At 31.0% G+C, this 23,271-nt stretch overlaps 1 protein-coding gene across 2 annotated transcripts in view; it reads right to left on the bottom strand.

Annotated features, from left to right (window-relative positions):
- Positions 1–2,409: 2,409 nt before the first annotated feature.
- Positions 2,410–23,271, bottom strand: part of LOC144849037 (DNA polymerase delta catalytic subunit-like) — a 37,015-nt gene continuing 16,153 nt past the window's right edge. For both annotated transcript variants that reach the window (XM_078705991.1, XM_078705992.1), the window contains exons 7-22: positions 19,278–19,444; positions 18,441–18,686; positions 17,633–17,743; positions 16,665–16,945; positions 15,979–16,089; positions 14,886–14,999; positions 13,783–13,930; positions 13,320–13,415; positions 12,494–12,631; positions 12,225–12,397; positions 11,830–11,982; positions 10,106–10,208; positions 9,784–9,916; positions 9,271–9,440; positions 3,452–3,549; positions 2,410–3,338 (exon numbers count right to left, since the gene is read on the bottom strand). In XM_078705991.1, coding sequence (XP_078562117.1) covers positions 3,242–3,338; positions 3,452–3,549; positions 9,271–9,440; positions 9,784–9,916; positions 10,106–10,208; positions 11,830–11,982; positions 12,225–12,397; positions 12,494–12,631; positions 13,320–13,415; positions 13,783–13,930; positions 14,886–14,999; positions 15,979–16,089; positions 16,665–16,945; positions 17,633–17,743; positions 18,441–18,686; positions 19,278–19,444 — 2,339 coding nt within the window. In that variant the 3' untranslated portion in view covers positions 2,410–3,241. The remainder of the gene's footprint in view (positions 3,339–3,451; positions 3,550–9,270; positions 9,441–9,783; positions 9,917–10,105; positions 10,209–11,829; positions 11,983–12,224; positions 12,398–12,493; positions 12,632–13,319; positions 13,416–13,782; positions 13,931–14,885; positions 15,000–15,978; positions 16,090–16,664; positions 16,946–17,632; positions 17,744–18,440; positions 18,687–19,277; positions 19,445–23,271) is intronic.

Raw genomic sequence — 23,271 nt, 5'->3', positions numbered from 1 at the left:
ACAATATCCTACTAATAGTGTGATTAATCTATGTCCAAATATTCACATTAACTGTATTATAAACAGACACTACGCCTCCCTCAACACTTCAACAGTATTTATTTAAAAGGATAAACAAAAAATATATCACATCAATACACCTTGAAACAACTGATGATGTCATTTCACTACCATATTTGGGCATATCACTACCATATTTGAGCACACTTTATTTGTCAAACTAGTTTGAATAGACAGAGCTTAAATAAAGATAAACAGATTGATCATATATTGACAAGAAAATCAGTTTGAAATGGAATAATTGCAGATCACAAGACTAATGTGTTTCTTTTAATATTTATTTAGGGGAAAAAAATGTTGATAATAATGCATTTATAGAGGCCAAGTTAAAAGTGCAGGGTGTCGTAATTGTTCCACAAAGGGGGTTGCAATATAAATGCCATTACTAATACTACATACTTTCCAGGCTTTTTGGCCATACTTCACTCTTATGTAGAATATAGTGCAATAATATTCATGATATTACCTAAAGTAGACACTTTGACATAAGAAAATAAACAGAACACTTAAAAAAAGTAGAAATTGACAACCTGAACACATTTAACTACTTCTTGATGGATAAATAGAAATAATTCTCGTTGACAATTTGGGTAACAAGTTTAACATTCCAAAGACGTTTCTCATTCTGGAGTCATTTTAGCTGATTTTTATGGGAAGAATATATAAAAAGATTTAATGGTGGATGCTGAGTTTGTGGTTTTGAATATCTATTGTGATACAATTATAACAAGCATTTGCGCTCGCCTACCCTGTAGTAAGTATATATTGAAAACGGGTCTTTTTTCCATAAACCAATGCTATAAATTGTTAGTACAAAAACTCCAATGTACTGTAAACTTGAAAGAAATTTCTTGTTAAAAATTCATAAAACTAAAAAGGTAAAATTCTTATTGTATATGTTCATCTTGTGAAAATGTGTTGTCATGTATAAGATCAATGTAAATAGTGGCAATGAAATGAAACCGAAACTAAACTAAAGTTGTATTGGTGTCAAAGGTTAAATCCGAGTCCAGTATTAGTTTGTATTTTTATTTTCGATTTTTCATTGATAGTATCAAATGTCAGCATAAAAAACACAATCATTTCAGAATAAATATTGCTTGTTTTATCTTTAATTTAACCTGAAATATTATTTAATAATAAATATTTTCAGTATAAATTATGTTTTATTTTTATTTAAAGTAAAGTTTCTAGTGAGTGTAATAATATTTTCACACTTTTATTTATCAATTGCAATGTCACAGCTGTTGAGTTAAAAAGTCATTCTGTGTTGCAACATGAAAATATTAGACAAAAAAACAAAAGAAACAAGTTATTTAAGAAAGATAATAATGGTACTTCTTTATTATTTTACACTTATCCAAATGCCATAGATACACAGTTGAGCTATGATTTCAGTTGAATTACTTAAGTTGAGTTATGTAGATTTACATTTCTAGCCTTATTGTAAAGTTTATATTGTTAAAGGACTATTATCTAATCTGCAAGCAATATAAAAAGTGACCAACAAATCCGATTTGTAAGAATTCAATAATACCTATTGTACTTTCTAGAAAGTCTTGTCTGTTTGTATTGTTAAAATAGTACTTTGATCATGAATACCATGAAAAAAAAAGGCACAAACAGATGGCGCCTGAAAAGTATTTGAGTCGAGTCGAGTGAGTAGAGAATAAAGTTTGGAAGTCCTTTGATGTGGTTCCTCCAAAGTATGTATTTTAACAGTTCATACTGAACAACAGTTTAAAAAATCAACTCTGGATAAAACAAATCTATGTAAAGCTATTTTTCCACTAGTCAAATTTATTGGCAAAAATAGAAGTGTTGACTAATGCGCATTCATATTTATATTTTCATCTACTTTTTGTGAAAAATTCACAACAAATTCTTAAAGATGTATTGTCCCCCAAAAACATGAAAAATGAAAATTAATAAAATCAGAATTTGAATAGTCTATTTCGTAATTTTAATATTAAAAGTTAATCACTTCCACAGAAAAAAACTACTTATAAAAAGGTTAAATTCATCCAATTTGACTATTTTTTGCTTTAAATCACAGTTTTTTCAGGTAAATAAATGGTTTTCTTTCGATCCAATTTTTGTTCAAGGTGAATAACTAATATGGAATATCAAAATGGCATATTCAACAACAAAATTATTTTTTCAGGGGACAATATTTCTTTAAAGTAATAAGTTTATCTTGGTGACCAAATTGTATTTCCAACAATTCTGTGAAACCTTCAAAACTTGCTTTTTTTCTCAAAAATATTCTCTTGGCAGTCATTAGCAGCTTTATAATAGTTTCCGATTCTGAAGCACTGAAGCAGAACTGAACCAAATGAAACACATAAATGAATGAAATAAACTATTTATTTGCATAGTTAAGCAAAATATCCTTGCGTCTATTTTCATCAGAGATTCATACCCGAAATTTAACAAATTATTATGAAAGTTCTGTACATTAACAAAAACTTGATGTGCGTAAATAAAGTTAATATGAAAGTTCTGTATAAATACAAAAATTGAATGAAAAATTGATGTCCAATATACATAAAGTTATCCAGAGTTTATAATCCACAGTAATACTTGTACAAACAGCATTCTCCAAACATAGTCATATCCACAAACAACAGTGTTTATCTCGTATGTAAGACCAGTAAGCCATATTCCAATCAAATATTTAAGCCCAGTAAGGCATAGGCCTACATACTCCAGGAAGAATTAGCTACTCTTCTATGCTCCAATCAAATCAAGTCTATGCTGCTCGCAAAAATAGCATTTCATTTCGCATGTTACAGTACACAAACTCCAAAAGAAAAACGATACAATCCTTAATCAATACATCAATATATGGCGGCACGCTGTATTCCTGGCCTGCAAGGTATATTACAACCATACGTAAAAACGCTCAATCGTCAACAGCAGGATGACTGTTGGCGGTACACATCGTCTCCAAGACTGTACAGTCCATTCCAAACAGTAGTTAAAAGAAGTTGACAGCATGTCAACGCAACATCACAAATGTATTTATACCATTTGTGTCTGTATTATTTGGTTCAACAAAAAGTAATACTTTTCCAGTTTATAATCAAAACAATTGTACATTAAAAGTGTGTAGTAACATACCTTAGTCTTCTGTAGGTATTGGAAGATAAAGCTTACAGATACCTTGTCAAACCTATTGTTACCATGCTGGATTGCCGAACCTTCTGATTAACTTATCCTGGTCCGCAAGATCTTTTTGTACTTTCTTACGCATGTAGAAAATAGGGCAATCACGACTATAAAGAAACAGAATTCAATCAATGACAGATTTTATTTACTTTACCATAATACTGTTTTACCCCAATACAGTACATAATAGGCACTATTGTATCTTTTATCGCCTCTTTACCTGGAACATAAGACGTCTTCATGGAGACTACCCTGACATCTTTGACATTGTGTCCACAACCTTGAAAATTTCTCTTCCATGGCATTAAATTGAGACATCTGAAAGAAAGAAAATACAATTTTTTAAAAGTTAATACGATCATATACACGGATGTTTTTTCGCCATACTTATCATATCAATAATATTTTTCCTGCTTCTGACAAAGAGGTCCACAGGTCTTGATACCAAAGTTAAGTTTGTGGGTGTGATTCCACCCAAAAACCAGGTGGGGTTTATAACATCTTAATCAAATTATATGTTGGGGTAAACCTCTGTCTACACTATCAAACTAGTTTGACAAAAAAAGTGTGATGTGCCCAAATATGGTAGTGATATGACATCATCATGTCCATACATGGGCATATCACATTTTTTTGTCACATAAAGTTTAATAGTGTAGACAGAGCTTTAGACAGGAGGGGTATATCTTGAATTTTTTTGGTATACAAATAAAAATATTAATATGTATTACTATCAAATTGTATGATTTTGTCAATTTCCGGTAATGCTTTTAAATCCATTACAGTAGTTACAATCTTGGAAATTCCCCACTAAAGAGGGCAGTATAATCACAGAAAACTACCACAGAACTGGAAACAACTTACAATATATCTTATATTGTATTGTCCCCCAAAAACATGAAAAATGAAGATTAATAAAATCAGACTAAAAATGGGCAATTTTAATAAAGATATTCACTTCTATAAAAAAAATAAAAAATTATTTCAATAATAAAAAGACAAAAGAAACAGTTAGTTTTAACCAAAACCATTGTCTGACAGACAATTTAAGAATTTTTTGTTTTAAATTACATTTTTTTCAGGTAATTCATTTTTTTTCCGATCCTGTTTTTGGTCAAAGTGAATAACTATTACGTGACATTAAAATGGCATGTTCAACAAAAAATTTAAAAAAAAAAAATTTTTAGGGGGACAATATATCTATAATAAAGCAAATTTATCCATTCATTTTTTTTAAAGTTAAATTGTTGATGTACGACAACAAAATTCTAAAATCTGTAAATTTTTATAGCTGTTGAAAAGGCAAAATGTAATAATAAATAAAACGTTGTACACGGGATCAGCTGCTAATAAACATGACATATATGAATATTTGTAAAACAAAGAGCTACATTGAATTTAAATTAAGAGCACTCGTCAACAATTAGCTAAATAATGTAAAGAGGAAGAAATCACTAAAAACTAACAAATCATCTAAATTGATAATGATGACATGTTTTATTGAAATATGTGGATGTGCCGTGATAATACACAATGCTTCTTGTCAAGGACCTCAATTGGTTTATCTTCCACTAATAAAAAAATAACTTCCCTCTACAATTAATTCATTAGGATGATAAAATGATATGAAAGCTAACATACTCATGGTGTTTGAATGGATGACAGTATTGAAAGCATCAGTATCATCAATCCAATTAACAAATTGTTGAAATAATAAAAAATAAATGAAAAATTGATGATTTGGAGAACAACTCCAGCATAAACAATATTGTTCTCTATAATTTTCCTGAGTCTCAAAGCAGTTCACTTTTTTACACAAAAAACACCAAAAACCTACCAAATTACAATATTTTAAGATCTTCATCCCCTCAAAAAATAATTTTAAAATGGTGTTGAATAGACCATTTTAATGCCACATAATTTAACTTTGATCAAAAATTGTTGAGAAAAAAGTATTTACTTGATAAAATCATAACTTAAAGAAAAAAGAAAAGCATCCGGAAGGTCTTTTATTTAGTTTTTATGAATGTGAAATCAATATTTTTGTCATTCTTTTGGGCAAAACTTGATTAAAACAACAAAATGATTTTGAATATTAAGTTTGTTTTTATTCATCTTTATTTTCCATGTTTATCCCCTTTTTTCTAAAACATACTGTATAGTTGATTGAGTGACTCATTGAATTTTTAGTTAAAAGAAATTCTTTGTAACTCTTTTATTAATTATATAATGAAAATATATGATTGTAATAAACAAATATATATTAATATTATATATTGTGTATATAAATTGTAATATAAATTGTGTTTATTCAATTAGGTCATCTATATGGCTTTTCATTTGCTTTCATTGTAACAAAACTATGCGTGACAGCGCTCATCACGTTTCACTAACTCCCTTTATATATTGTCTTGTTAAACAAAGTCTCGGTAAAAATCCAGATTTTTTAATAATTTATTTACAGTAATTGATTTACATCATAATTCTCATGAGAATCACTGAAGTTGTGCAATTGGTTAAAATAGCTTTTTTACCATCAAACTGCTGCTCAATTTTGACTAAATTAAGGACACTTTAACTTTTTTAAATAATAATAATTTTCATTTTATTAATTAAAAACAAAAAACAGAAAATAAATTTCATAAACCTCATTTGCTCTAAGATGTAAATATACAAAATATAGCTAAATTATTAATCTATTTAATATTATTAACTCAAATAAAATTATTTCAAGATTTTAAGAATTTATCAGGCCTTATTTGACATTCTTGAATGATTAACCTTCAGCAGATTAATCTCACAATTTCGCATGAACTATGACTAATTACATTTGTGAGACAAGATTGTTTACCACACACATATCAAAAAATCTAAATTCCAAGATCTCTGATCCGTGCTTTCCCAGTTTGAAATTCAAAGAACTATTTTTGCATCAAACTAAGACAATAGTTAGATACGAGCGTTGCTTACGATGGTATGAACAACTCAATCATTCCAAGACCTCTAATCTTGCATTTCCTGTGCGATTTCCTATTACAGTATCTTGTAGGTTCACGGAAAGACGCAGGGAAAGCCATATCTGGTGTTAGTACAATATGCTAAACAACAGTTCTTTCAAAGTGCAGATTTCTTTAAATATACATCGTTTTGTGACAGGGGTTTAGTGGTCAATTTGAAAGTTCTTTTATTTAAGGATTAATTTTGTGTGATTTCCTAGTATCTTGAAGGTTTAGGGAAAGACACAGGGAAAGCCATATATGGTGTTATAGTACAATATGCTAAAAAAACAGTTCTTTGAAAGTGCAGATTTCTTTAAATATACATCGTTTTGTGACAGGGGTTTAGTGGTCAATTTGAAAGTTCTTTTATTTAAGGATTAATTTTGTGTGATTTCCTAGTATCTTGAAGGTTTAGGGAAAGACACAGGGAAAGCCATATATGGTGTTATAGTACAATATGCTAAAAAACAGTTCTTTGAAAGTGCAGATTTCTTTAAATATACATCGTTTTGTGACAGGGGTTTAGTGGTCAATTTGAAAGTTCTTTTATTTAAGGATTCATTTTTTTGTGTGATTTCCTAGTATCTTGAAGGTTTAGGGAAAGACGCAGGGAAAGCCATATCTGGTGTTAGTACAATATGCTAAAAAAACAGTCCTTTGAAAGTGCAGATTTCTTTAAATATACATCATTTTGTGACAGGGGTTTAGTGGTCAATTTGAAAAATCTTCATTTTAAGAATGCATATTTAGGCTAGCCGTGTCAGTCTATAATAAGAGTCTAAGAGGCTTGTTATAATGTGTCCCCATCACATACAATGGTCATTAACTGGAAATGTCTTTGCCCATTCTGAGCGAATGAGTGGTCAAGACAGTGGAACCGTAATACCTAGCCATAACATCGGCAAGATTTCGAGCCTCACTCGCTCCATGGTTCTGGTGGTAGAACGAGTCTTCTCGGATAAGGTCTATAAACTGTAGGTCCAGTGTACTCATCTGGCTAATGTGTGCATTTTAAAGATGTGATGAGTAGGGGGTTACCCCAGTCTACTAGTACACACAAAGCCACTGTCACACACAGAAAGTTATCATAACGAGGGCCCCTTGATTGTCAGCATACACTTTTTAGGGTCACCCTCTATAAATAAGGTGGAATAAAAAAGGTTAGCCCAGACACTTCTCTTAGCAAAGCAACATTAGTGGTCATAGATATGGGGAGTCTGTGAAACTAAAAATATGACAGTTGTACAATGAGTAATGATGACGTGCATTCTAAACCAGTTCTAGACAGGACAAATTTGTGGCTTTGTGTATATATATATAATAATGGGTTACCGGTAGTAACAATAAAAATAGGTTTTTGGGTTTTTTGACAGGTAGCTATAATAAGTCATAGGAAAGTATCCAAATACCGGAACCCTTGGGTTACTCTAATATGTCTGGTTTTCCAGTTATTCTGGTATTCAGAATGTATTTTTAATTATAAAAAAGAATTTGCAACCTTTTGGACTTCAAGAAAATTCTGGTATTGGCAGAGTTTTTAGAAAGTTTTTAAACCTATTCATAATGCTTAAATATAGCCCATTTTCTGCTTCAAAATGTGCTTAGTTATAAAAAGGCAATCTAACAACAGGATGCTGAGCTCCAGAGATCAAAGGGTTTATCTGTGGCTGCGGCACAATCAGTTCCAGGCCCCTTAACAGACACCGCGTGTCACAGAGAATATTGTACAGTACTGCTAATCTTTGTCGCAGCCAGACATAAGATCAAAGGACTGTTAAGAGTTCCTATCTTTGCAAGGAGAGATCAGTATCCTGTTGTTAGATTGCCTTGGTTATAAGCAGAATTAAGAAAAGGTTAGGCCGAAACTGAAAAATAAAAAAAACCTGGGTAAATATTGGATTCGTGTAAAAGTGTATGCCCTTTTGAGAAAAACATGTACGTTGTGAAATAACATCTTCGTCTCTATATGTTTATGTCATCAATATTCACAAGTGCTCTTATTTTTGGCTTACTCCTATTTCATTTCCAACCACATTATAAGTTGTTTTGTTTCCTACAGGAAAAAAGTTCAAATCTTACAGTCAACTTTAGATGATTTCAACATAAACAAATCGGACTACCACATTATGAGGATTTAATCAAATCTATATTTGTTTTTTTAACTGTTCATATTTAGGTAATAATACAGTACACTAACAACTAATAGATCAACTCTTACAAAAACAGACATTGTTGCGAAGGAATTGCAAGCAATGGATTTTACGCTGTATAAAACAATTTGTGATGGTCTACCTTCTGGTTTTGAGAGAGGCTTCATTCAAGGAATCTAGTTTCAGGAAGGTTAACCAATTTCAATTTATTTTAGGATTTACATTTATTTATATTTTATTCTACGACAGTTTGGAGAAAAGTCTCCAGACAGTGGCTATAAAAGAAACCTCCACCCCCTCCTTAAATAAACACAAAGACAAACATATATAAAAGATACTCTACTAGAGAGTGAAGTTGATAAAGATTGAAGAAAAAATCCTGGCATCTGACAGGATTTGAACCCAGGACTCTGGTATCAGAAGCTGAGCACCTAAACAAACAAGCTACATCTTGACATTGTGTGCGCATACAGCTTAAACAGAAGTTGGTCCCGCCAACTTTTTCATGATAAAAATGTCACATAAAATTTGATAGTGTAGACAGAGCTAAATACTGCAACTTTTTACTATAGAAAAACATTTTTAGGTTTTTTCACCTGAAAAGATTTTGTTCTTATTTTATCCAGTTACCAATATTGACACTAGAGGGCAGCATAAACAATTTTATAAAAAATCATGATTTTTTTTTTAAACATATTTTGCAAAAAATGTATCATTATTATTTCATGTTTTCATACAAACATTTCCATAAATGACCTGGATTCCCGGAATCAGCGGTATCCAGGGATTTGTGTTCTACATTTGTATCCTTATATGCCACAATTCGGTTAATGTACTTACGCTATTGTAAGTATTGTATCAAATTACAAATAAATAATATCAAAATGTACCTCTTTTTGGTATAACTCGGATTCTTTCTCCTTACAGTATTGACACACAGCTATATTGTCGCGATCCAATGGTGTACGGCATCCTATACAAGTACTGCGCTTTTTTGTGAATGCTGACAACCCTCCGACCTTCGACGTTACTAAAGTCTTTGTTCTAGTGTGGTCACCCTCTTAAAAAGTAAAATATATTTGGTTTTTTAACCTAATAATTTGTTCTCACATTGGTATAGAAGTTATAATAATGGAACAAACTAGTTTTTAAAATAACACCTATTCTTAATTCCTGGAAATGCAATAGACCGCATGCAGCAGTGCCTTTCAAATTAACCAAACCAAACTTATTTCTCCATGATTAAAATAAAGGCGCTTACAATTCTCAAACATTATTTTGGTTTTTTTTGTGTAATTTCTCAAGCCACCATGCAGCCCAAAACATGTTTTGGGCCGCGGCCCATAATTTGCGGGGCGTCGCTTTAACTAATTGTAAGTTGTACAGTGTGAAAATAGACTTACTGAAGAGAACAGAAAGAGCTTTGGCTTCACCAAGAACCGGTTCAAAGATACGCAACAGAGGTCCTTTAAGTTGATTATCTAAATAATACTTTGTGTCAATTGGAATATTATTCTCAAGAACATAGATAGGATCCTACAAAAACAAACACACACTGATAAATAAAAATAAACAAATACATTTTAAATTATACAAAATTAGAAGAAGTTTTCATACCCAATATCGTGTTGAGCATAGCTCATTAAAAAGAAGTTCAGATTGTTGTATGAGATAATGTCTCTGACCACGGAATACTCCATATTTTAATATGAACAAAAACAATACCTCCGATTTCTCGTAAGCCGCAGCACCCTTTGATGCGGAGACGATAACATATGGTACACGGTCCCCAAGTGTTGGCGCACTTCCAGCATCTCTTTTACGCATTCTACACACAAAAAGGATTATAGTAATTTTAATTAAAATCTGCATCCTTTTTCAGTAAATTTAGTAGTTCCAAAAAAGAACCATAAAGTTGTTCATGTAAAGGTATAATCATTCAATACAGAAAACAATGACAAATATTTGCTGTTTTAAAAGTTGAATAGTGGACAAGAGATCTCTTTAAAAATATGTCAACATTTAAAGATGTATTGTCCCTGAAAAAAAAATTTTTTTACACTTTTTTTTTATTATGCCATTTTAATATTATCATATAATAGTTATCCACTTTGACCAAAACTTGGATTGAAAAAAAAATTATTTACCTGAAAAAACTGTAATTTAAAGCAAAAAATCGTCAAATTGGCTGCCAGCCAATGAATTTTTGGTTGAATTTAACCATTTATTTTGTCATTTTAGTGAAAAAATAATTTTTTTTTTTTTTTTTTTTTCTACGCAATTGATTAACTTGATTAAAACTACAAAATAACCTATTCAAAGTCTGATGTAATTAATCTTCGTTTTTATGTTTTAGGGGGACAATACATCTTTAAAGTCCAAAAAAAAAAATATGAATACATTTCATATTTTGAATGATTTAACATCATATGAAAAAAAACAAGTATACAATTGTTAAATCATTTTTATACAAACAATATTATATTGTTCGATATTTCTAATTTTGTTCTAAAAATGTCCATCTCCATTATTAGATTAAAAATGTGGTTTTATTGATTAGATAACATTCCATCACAATATGTTCATTATTAAGTTTTAAGTTCATTGAATTTCTGACTGTGAACTTGAAATAAGTTCAACAATAATGCTTGGTTCACGTTAGAGACACAACGACGTAAAGCAAGGTAAGGAATTTGACCAATCACAAGTGATGGATTATTCGATCAGTCACTTGTCATTGCTCGACTCGATTATGTTGCATCTACGTCCTTGCGTCGTGTTCTAGTGGGAACCAAGAGATGGGTTGATCCAAAACACTGTCATAACACATTTTCTCATTGGCTGAAAACACATCAGAGAATACAAAAATAGTCCTGATTGGTTGACTGAAATCACACATAGCTTGTAGATTGGTTGATAATGTTAAAAATATATATGAAAGGTTTCTGATTGGCTAATTACTACCAATGATTAGATTAGGTTGTGAATTGCTGGTAATAAAGTTTACTTTTACATACCAAGTTTTGCATTTAAAGTTGAACCATTTAGAACAAAAATTTCAGTGTGATTAATAAAAATTCCATATAACATTTCTTGTTAAAGATGTATTGTCCCCAAAAACATGAAAAATGAAGATTAATAAAATCAAACTTACATTTTGTAATTTTAATAAAAGTAATGCATTCCATGGAAAAATAACATTTTTTCACTTTTTTTTCAGGTAAATTTTTATTTTTGGTCAAAGGGAATAACTATTATGTGACATTAAATGACATATTCAACAACAAAATTGTGAACAATTATTTTTGCAGGGGGACAATATAACTTTAATATACTTATATATATAAGTGGGTTACTAATAAACTATTATAAGCCATAGCCAATAATATAAACACACAATAATACAAGTTCACTCATAATTTCTTATAATATAACATCAATTCACAAACCTTGCCGCTAACTCAACATGCGCTTGTTTCCCAGCATACTCTTCCCCAGTCTTCGTTAGCTCTTTCGTGATGACAAGCTGAGAGATATCAACCCGATTACACAAGAGGTCGGATATTGTCTGCTTCGCATGCTCAACAGCGCCGTCAGGGTCTCTAATGATTAAAAGAATAAAACGTTATAACGCTCAATTTTAGCTACTGAAAAACTAGTTAGTTATCAAACAAATCAAACTGCGAATATAAATAAATGTTAAGAGAAGAGAAGGTTCTGGGTTTGAATCTTGGTTGGAGTATTTTTAATATAAATCAATTAAATCCCAGTATATTACTTTTAGAGCTTCTCTATACCTATATATATATATATATAACATAATTTTGCAGAAGATATCACATACCTTTCGATTAATATTTTCTGGAGACAAGTGTTTATGAGGTTTGCAACAAGTGGACTGTTATCCCGACGGACCGTCTCTATCCCTTTGCAATCCATCTTATCATGAACATCAGCTTTTGTGAAATACAATCCTGCATACCGTTTCTTATTGATTAATAAGTAAGGAAAATAAACCTGAAAAAAATAAAATAAATATAACAATTTATGAATAAAAAAAGGATAAAATTAACATTTAAAAAACGTTTATTATAAAAAGAAAAATAAATGTACTTTTTCAAATTCCAACTTGCACGGATCTGGGAACTCCTTTGTTATCCACTCTGCAGCTTCTTTTCCCAGGTCAATGCTTGCCTGGACAGTATCTACACCAAACTTAATCATAACAGAATCTGTGTCGCCATAAATTACCTACAAATGTTAGAAATTATTTCAGAATAAAGCAATGATTTTAATTATTACTGTAATAGTTATAAAAATGTAATGAACTACACATCCAACAGCAAGTAACTCGCCATCCTAAAGGTTCATTTGAAGTTTAGGGAATGGAGAAACAGTTGTACTGTACTGTTGTTGTTGTTGGAGTTGATTCTTAGCTACCAATCCAAGGGTCCTGGGTTCAAGTCCTGTCAGTGTCAGGATTTCTTCTAATGATAAACAACAGTTTATAACTAAATAATTGATTCTTGGCAATTTGCCTAAATATATAAAAACAAACAACTAGGTCAGGATTAAACCTTGACACTAGCTTAAGATTGAACCCGGACACTAGGTTAAGATTGAACCCTGACACTAGCTTAAGATTGAACCCTGACACTAGCTTAAGATTGAACCCTGACACTAGCTTAAGATTGAACCCTGACACTAGCTTAAGATTGAACCCGGACACTAGGTTAAGATTGAACCCTGACACTAGCTTAAGATTGAACCCTGACACTAGCTTAAGATTGAACCCTGACACTAGCTTAAGATTGAACCCTGACACTAGCTTAAGATTGAACCCAGATACTAGCTTAAGATTGAACCCTGGCACTAGCTTAAGGTTGAACCCGGAATTATGGTAAACATGTTAACTACCAATCTACCATTGCTAATGTACCTTTGCATCGTGTTGATAACCATTTGCAACTGTGTACTTAGATTCCACAAAGTCTTTGGTTCGTTCAATCATCATTCTTCCAAATGCTGTTACGCTCTGAAATGCAAGTTTTTATATAGAATTCATTCCAATTGATACTGCAGTACAGGACAGAAAAATATGATATATATTTATATAATATATATGGGACTGCTGACTCTTGTAGTTATAGTAATCTTATTTACTTTAGCAGTCCCTGACCAATTCATCTCTGTATATTTTATATTATGGTTAGTTGGTCAAATAAATAAATGAAATGAAATATATGACATAACATTACAAATGCCTGATTTTTTTACTTGCAAAATGCACAAATAATCTTTACTCTTCATCTCTACTCTTTTTAAATTTTACTCTAACAATCTAACAATAAATTTATTGACCATTTTAATTATTATATTTTATTTAAATATATTTAAAGTACCTGTGAGATCTCTAAACATGGTAGCTTGCCAACTTGAGCCCCTGTGAAGCCATACACAGAGTTGGCACTGATTTTCAAAGCTAACTGGCGGCCATCCAGTACCTTCTTTCTGAATGGGTCAGTCTCTTTCTTTAGTTCTGTTTTAGCTCTAAAAAAAATTGTTTTATTTGCTGTTAATTATCTAGTACAATGATAATCAAAGGCTTTTATAAAATAGTATATTAATATTAAAATAATCAACTGTATGTGAGAAAAAAATGTGATGTGGCAAATATGGACATGATAATGTCATCACTACCATATTTGGGAATATCACTGCCATATTTGGGCACATCACACTTTTTTTGTCAAATAGTTTGATAGTGTAGACAGAGCTTTAGAGACAACGGGAATAGGAGACATATTGAGTGTAAAGAGTAATAGGAGCTCAACAATAGGTCAGTGACATGCATTATGCATTTCACTCTTTTTTTCTTTTTTTCCATTAACAAATAATTGTAATGGTAAATGTAATATACATATCATTTATTTATCTTTTATTTTATTCCAATTCAATTCAATTCAATTCAATAAACATTTATTTACAAAATCTGAATACATAGGAAAACAAGAAACAGGATAGTACAGAATTATAAAAATATGTTTCAGAAAATGAAGGCAAAAGCCCTGAAAGATGTTGGGAAACATCTTGAGTTGGGTGAGCCTTAACACAAATAAAAAAAGAAAAGAAATGCATTATAGAAAATAATAATAAATTTCATAATCTAAAATATGAATAACAGAAAAAATCAAATCAGTTGGTACTGCAGATCGAAACATGTCGACCGCTTAATGAACATTTAATAAGTAGAAAAGGTGTATTTTTTTAATTTTGAGAGAAGTATCTTTGGGGAAGCAGATTCTGAGATGGAGGGTGGTAGGTTGTTCCAAAGGGTGGGTCCAGAGTATCGAATGTTGGAAAGAATTTGTTCTATGGGAAGGTATTGATAATTTATTTTTAGTACGTGTGTGATGGGAATGAAAGAAGGAATTGGAAGTAAAAAGATAACAAAGATGTTGTTTAAGGTAATCGATAAAAAATATAACAATTTGTATGACTGTACTTTTTCCTTGCAGAGAGCAATCCAGCTAAGACGACAGGAAGTAGACCTTTACGTACAGATGCCTTAACAAAATAGTTCCCAGAAGGTGTTTTGATGTACTCATCCGGATTCAATCTGTAAATAGTTTCGATTTGATAAAAATTAACTAATATGGCATTAAATTTAAGACAAAGGAAAACAAAGAGAGGGAAGTTAATATATTAAAAATGTTGCACAAAATAATCTACATATCTATTGGTCTAATCTAATGGTTTTTCAAGATAAATTCACATTTATTATTTTAATACTTCCTGTAAATAGATCAAGTGACAGACTAATCTCTGAATGAAGAAAATAAAAAACACCTGTTAATTTTAGTTTCAATATTATTATTATTATTTCAGAATTTTGCATGTTTTTTTAATCATATAGGTTTGTATTTGGTGCATTAATATCAAATTATCTAGGTCGGGTCAAATATCAACAATATTTATCAAGAAAATATTTTTAAGTCAAATTATACCACAGACTTTTGGCAGACTAATTCTTGCATAAATTGCATGATGTCTCCTGATAAAATTTAAATCATCTTTTTTCACAAGCTATTAAATCTTCGGATTAAAGGGAAATCAAGAACTTTCGCAAAACATACAGATTAATTTTTTAATTATTATTATAATAAATAAAATATTTGCAAATATGCAAAAAGATTACTTAAAGATGTATTGTCCCCCTGAAAAATAATTTTTAAAATTTTGTTTGTTGAATATGCCATTTTTAATGTTACATAATAGTTATCCACTTTGACCAAAAATTGGATCGAAAAAAAATGTATTTACCTATTAAAAAACTGTCATTTAAAGCAAAATATAGTCAAATTGGCTGCCAGCCAATGAGTTTTTGGTTGAATTTAACCATTTATTTTGTCATTTTATAAGTGAAAACATTTATTTTTTCCGTTTTTTCCTACGAAAGTGATTAACCTTATTAAAACTACAAAATAACCTAATCAAAGTCTGATTTAATTAATCTTCATTTTTCATGTTTTTGGGGGACAATACATCTTTAAGTAAACTTGGTTATAACATTACCAAACAAACAATTGTACACTTACTTTTCCCGCATACCCTGTGAAAGAAGTGAAGTATAACAAAGATTGTGAGCCTGCATGATGGACGGATACAAGGAGGAAAAATCTAACGTTGCAATTGGAATATTGTAGTACCTGAAAATTAAAAAAAATAATTAAAAATTAATTATAACTAAAAATTGAGGGTGACAATTTTTTCAGTTATTATTATTATTTATTATTTATTCAGGCAAAAGATACATTTTACAAAATATAATCAACAAATCAAACAAACACGACGCAAGAAGAAAATATAAAATCATAGTCATAGTTATTTTTAAATTTTTTAAATCTTTTCCATTTCATATTTATTGATTTTCTCTATTATTCCTGGCGGGTTACGAGTTACTTATTGTTTTATAAAAATATCAAGTTTCAAAATTCTCTCTGTATTGGTTTTTTTCATTAAGTGATGCGCCCTCTATTGTTAAATAAAGATAATTAGGCTTTTTCCAGTTTTAGAACAAAATAGACATTAGAACACCTCCATTGAACACCCCCATTTAGGAGACACCATATTAAGAAAATATATATAAATATGGTAAATATATATATGTTTTAAAAGCACTATTCAAGGGAGACATTGGTCATTAAGGTAAGCTTCTACTATAATGAAAATGAAAATTGATGTGTCGCCCTCTATTCTGTTGATTCAACTGAAACATATTTACCCTTTTTCTGGTTCAATAACAGTAGCTCCTACATAATCATCACCAGTGTCCACTTTTTGAGTTGGCATTAACAAATCCTGTTCCTTAGAATGCCTCAACAACTGCGATACAACCTTAATCTGCTGCCCTCTAGAAAGCAGATAAGTCATCGGTACGCCCGTCACTCTGGCCATCTCCATGTAGTTGATAATACACATGAGTTTTTCAAGGAGACGAATGGGTAACATGGCGTCTTTAAGACAGTACACGGCTAGTCTACGCCTAGTCTGATTGGAACCATTCTAGAAATTGAAAAAAATATTTTTTTTATTTATACTGGGTGACCTATTCAGTCAAAGACTAGTCTCCCGGAGGGCCCAGTTATGATCAGTGGATGTGATGTACTAGTACACAGGGATAACCTCCTACTCATCTGGAAAGATGTACTAGGTTCTTTAAAGTGCACATGATCTAGATGTGTACACTGGAGATACGGTTATTGAAACTAAGTTAATGTTTACTAAATTAGACTTACACCCGATTCACACTATACTACTCTTACCAAATGTAACATTGTAATGTATTGATATCCTTGAAGAACCATAGTAAATAAAATCATTAGATCGATGTAAAATTGTGGATGAAGTTGGTAATTTTTGGAGGCCTCTAAAAGATTACATTCATGTAACAGCGGTGTAACACGTATATATTTAAAAAGTTATTCAAACTACACTATCAAACTTTATGTGATAAGAAAATGTTATATGCTCATATATGGACATGATGTCATATTACTACCATAATTTGGTACACCACACTTTTTTTGTCAAACTAGTTTGATAGTGTAGACAGAGCTTTACACAGCCTTTACATTACATTATACCGTGTGTGAAAGCACTGTAACTCAGTAAGATTATCCTACAAGATATTCTTCTATTTGTGTTGCATGTGTGAATCGGGTATAACAATTATTTAGTATCTTTTCTTACTTGTAGATCTGTAATGATTGAATGTTGTACATCTTCCTTTTGTTCCTCCAGGAAGTGAAAACTGACAGCGTTCAGTCTGTACGAACGCAATTTATAATCCCGCAAAAGAATCTGTAAAAGAACAAAAACAAAAAAATCCTTACTGGAGAGTATAATTGAAGCAAGAAAACCTGTACATAAATGTCACACTTTTTGACAACAATTATCATAGGCAGCTTCAAGGGCCCTTTGAAAATACAAGGCAAAAGATAGGACATTAGATTAAGTTCATCACTTTATTTCTCCCTGTTTAGGCCCTGGGCGATCTATTTCAAAATCCTGGATTTGTCACTGGTAGCTGTTAAAAAGGTTAAAGACACCTTCCCTACAATTTGTTACGTTTTGTAAAAATAATACATATATATTACTTTAAAAACATTAAACCATGTCATTCCTTGTCTTAAATGTACGTTTTTTGGTAAATTATGATAAAAAGACAGATACAATGCACTACCTAAGTAGCTCGCGGCGATTGACCTCTCGTGGACGGTCTTAGGCCAGGCCTAGCTAGTAAACATCGGTAACGTACGAACATCGTTCGAAAAGTGGGTGAAAAAAAAGCAAAAATATCAATCCGTGTGCAATGCATTTTGGGATTTATAGCGGGCCGCTATAATTATTAGAATCGACTTATTTTTCACATTTTTAACCGTTTAAAGACGAAAAAAGTTATCGCAATAGGACCATATAGTATTATTTTTACATTAAATATAGTTTGTGATCTTAAATTAGATCTAAAAAACGTAGGGAAGGTGTCTTGAATATTTACCTGGAATAAATCGAATTGAACTCTGCCCTCAATATTTACAACTTTGTTCTCTCTCTTCCCCATCTGCTTGGACTGAAATGTTGAATCTTTGATAACGCTGCGTGTGTTTAGGATACGTGCTAAAAACGGGAACTCCTTAACTTTCAACGCAGCTGCACGGTTCAGTAGGTACGGCATGTCAAAGTTCTGGATGTTGTATCCAGTAATAATGTCAGGGTCAACGTCCTTAATAAATTCTGACCAACTCTTTAATAGAAAAAGATACAATAACATTTATAATAATTCACTATACATAATTAAAGGCAATCTTTATAAAAAAAAAATCTGGATTCAGAAAATGTGTATGTGGATTTAACCTCTGTCTACACTATCGAACTTTATGTGACAAAAAAGTATGATGTGCCCAAATAATATGGTACTGTAGTTATATGCACAACTTATACATCATCATGTTCATATATGGGTACATCAAATTCATATAAAGTTTGATAGTGTAGACAGAGCTTCAAAGAAAAATAAGTGTGATGTGCCCAAATATGGACATGATGATGTCATATCACTACCATAGTTGGGCATATCACTACCATATTTGGGCACATTTAAAGACATTATGGCACAAATACCTTTAGCAATAGTGAAAATGTATTAATATGATTTATACTGCAATTGATATGTACCGCTTTACGTTTTATTGTTATTTTCATTTCTGTGTCTTATATATATGTTCTGTTTGCTTTTGAATGTTTTGTTTTGGCGTCCCTGACACAAGCTTTTGCTTTTTTGGTGACACCACCTTTTTGGAAATAAATGTTGATTTTGATTGATTGAAATATGTACCTTTAGTAAATCTCTCTCATTCATGAAGGACAACACATCACTTCCAACTATGGGTGCACACGAGTTGAGTGTGAAGACGTTACGAACAAATGGGTCCTTCTGCCCCTGGCATATAACCATGTTGGCTATCTGAATGACTGGATCTTTATCAGGTTCTGGAAAAATACCTGAAAGAGAGAAGCAAATTACAATTAGTTATGGGCGTCTGTAAGCTCAATTAAGGTCCTAATTTAGTTTTTGTTTTTTTAATCTTATGCTAGAGTCAAAGATAATTTTTCACAAAGAAGATAGCACAGAGGGTCTCAAACAATAACCTAATTCTTAGTAAGTAAGTAAGTAAGTTTCCAAGAACAGTACAATTTATAAAACAGTATAATATTTGAATGATATTAATTACATAGAATAATACAAACATTAAACTTGAGAAATTAAACATGGGAAGCAGGGGATAACCCTTTAGGCCCAAAGGCTCTTTCCAAAGGGGTTCCCAACAAAACAAATTGATACAATGATAATACAAAACTAGAATTTAATTCGTCACTTTGACGAATTATAGGTGATCATTTTTATAATTTTATTGACATTAATATTTTTTAAACATGCACGTATGTTAAAATACAATCATAAAATGTTGATGTATGCCATCCTATTATACGGTTATACTATAGTGCTGTGCCTATTATATGCCATATACATTATGTACAGTATATACTGTATATCTATATACAGTGTAGCATTGGTGAAATTACGGACACACATCATGTTCTAATTTTTCGGCACTGATGACATTATCAAAATAAACTTGTGGATAACAATATCGAAAGATAATGAATTGAGCAATAAAATATAACAATTGGAAGAAAATTTGGCACGTAGAAGGGCGGTGCGCGCTCTTTAAAAATTGTATAACTTTGACGAAAGAGATGAAAAAACTACTTTTTAACTTCAACTGGCCATATGATAACGTCACAACATCCGATAGGCTTAATTTTTATAATAATTCATATCTACATTTCACCAGCTCTCATAATAAGTTATAAACATCAAGGTCAACTTTAATTCAGAAGAGCTGTAAGGTATTCAAGTATACCTTGTAGGTGAAATTACGTAACCACCGTTATTTAAATTTTAAGACGTGATGACATCATCCAAATAAAAATATTGGCAACTCATAAGTAACATAATTGGTTGAGGTAGAATATATTAAAAATTTAAAGAAAATCGATCACAGATAAGCGAGTTGCGCTCTGTTGAATATGGTGGTCCATTACAAAAGGGGAAAAAACCCTATTTTAAAAATTCATGTGGCCAAATGATGACGTCATACCATTTTGTACGTCTAATGTGTATATACATTTATATCTACAACTCATTGGCTTCCAGAATAAGTTAAAAAAATTGGGGGTCATCGTGCATTCTGAAGAGTTATATTAATTTTAAAAAGGCCTTATTTTTTACTATTTTTAGCACTTTTGTACAATTAATGTGCGCATTTTGTCATTTTTAACCTGCTCGTATAGCGTTATTTTAAGTCGGAACAGATTCAAATTTGGTGAATGTACTAAGGATGGTGAGTAGAATACGATTTGTAAAAAAAATTCATATTTTTTACGCATTTTAAGAATTGCGCACGCAAAAACGCATTTTTGCGCAGTAATTTTTTGAAACACGCAAATGGCCTAACTCATGCTCTAAATTGATCAAAACTTAATTTGGAGCTTTTTAAATTTTTAACGCGCAATTTCACGTGCATGACCTTGAAAAATGTAAGTTTTTATTTGTTAACATTTTTATCCTTCACCTGAAGTTTACGTATAGTGAATTTTATTGATATGTGATAAAGAGTTATGGAGATATGATTGATAGTGTGATTTCACAAAATCGCGTATTAATGACGTCACGGTTGAGTGATCACGCTGAAAAGCTTATTATGGCTAAGTTAAAGTATTTAAAAGACATTGTGAAATTTTTGTGATCATTGCCATTCAACTTTTTGAGATATTTGTTAAACAAAAGTGTACAGAAAGAAGAATAACTAGAATTTAATTCGTCACTTTGACGAATTATAGGTGATCATTTTTATAATTTTATTGACATTAATATTTTTTAAACATGCACGTACGTTAACATACGATCGGAAAATGTTGATGTATGCCATCCTATTATACGGTTATACTATAGTGCTGTGCCTATTATATGCCATATACATTATGTACAGTATATACTGTATATCTATATACAGTGTAGCATTTGTGAAATTACGGACACACATCATGTTCTAATTTTTCGGCACTGATGACATTATCAAAATAAACTTGTGGATAACAATATCGAAGGATAATGAATTGAGCAATAAAATATAACAATTGGAAGAAAATTTGGCACGTAGAAGGGCGGTGCGCGCTCTTTAAAAATTGTATAACTTTAACGAAAGAGATGAAAAAACTACTTTTTAACTTCAACTGGCCATATGATAACGTCACAACATCCGATAGGCTTAATTTTTATAATAATTCATATCTACATTTCACCAGCTCTCATAATAAGTTATAAACATCAAGGTCAACTTTAATTCAGAAGAGCTGTAAGGTATTCAAGTATACCTTGTAGGTGAAATTACGTAACCACCGTTATTTAAATTTGAAGACGTGATGACATCATCCTAATGAAAATATTGGCAACTCATAAGTAACATAATTGGTTGAGGTAGAATATATTAAAAATTTAAAGAAAATCGATCACAGATAAGCGAGTTGGACTCTGTTAAATATGGTGGTCCATTACAAAAGGGGAAAAAACCCTATTTTAAAAATTCATGTGGCCAAATGATGACGTCATACCATTTTGTACGTCTAATGTGTATATACATTTATATCTACAACTCATTGGCTTCCAGAATAAGTTAAAAAAATTGGGGGTCATCGTGCATTCTGAAGAGTTATATTAATTTTAAAAAGGCCTTATTTTTTACCATTTTTAGCACTTTTGTACAATTAATGTGCGCATTTTGTCATTTTTATTCTGCTCGTATAACGTTATTTTAAGTCGGAACAGACTCAAATTTGGTGAATGTACTAAGGATAGTGAGTAGAATACGATTTGTAAAAAAAATTCATATTTTTTAGGCATTTTAAGAATTGCGCACGCAAAAACGCATTTTTGCGCAGTAATTTTTTGAAACACGCAAATGGCCTAACTCATGCTCTAAATTGATCAAAACTTAATTTGGAGCTTTTTAAATTTTTAACGCGCAATTTCACGTGCATGACCTTGAAAAATGTAAGTTTTTATTTGTTAATATTTTTATCCTTCACCTGAAGTTTACGTATAGTGAATTTTATTGATATGTGATAAAGAGTTATGGAGATATGATTGATAGTGTGATTTCACAAAATGGCGTATACGTGACGTCACGGATGAGTGATCACGCTGAAAAGCTTATTATGGCTAAGTTAAAGTATTTGAAAGACATTGTGAAATTTTTGTGATCATTGTTATTCAACTTTTTGAGATAATTGTTAAACAAAAAGTGTACAGAAAGAAGAAGAAGAAGAAGAATAATAATAATAACAACTAGAATTTAATTCGTCACTTTGACGAATTATAGGTGATCATTTTTATAATTTTATTGACATTAATATTTTTTAAACATGCACGTATGTTAAAATACAATCATAAAATGTTGATGTATGCCATCCTATTATACGGTTATACTATAGTGCTGTGCCTATTATATGCCATATACATTATGTACAGTATATACTGTATATCTATATACAGTGTAGCATTGGTGAAATTACGGACACACATCATGTTCTAATTTTTCGGCACTGATGAAATTATCAAAATAAACTTGTGGATGACAATATCGAAAGATAATGAATTGAGCAATAAAATATAACAATTGGAAGAAAATTTGGCACGTAGAAGGGCGGTGCGCGCTCTTTAAAAATTGTATAACTTTGACGAAAGAGATGAAAAAACTACTTTTTAA

Source organism: Antedon bifida, chromosome 7 (genome assembly GCF_963402885.1).
Source record: "Antedon bifida chromosome 7, ecAntBifi1.1, whole genome shotgun sequence".
Lineage (NCBI taxonomy): Eukaryota > Metazoa > Echinodermata > Crinoidea > Comatulida > Antedonidae > Antedon > Antedon bifida.
This window is presented reverse-complemented; position numbering and strand designations above follow the sequence as displayed.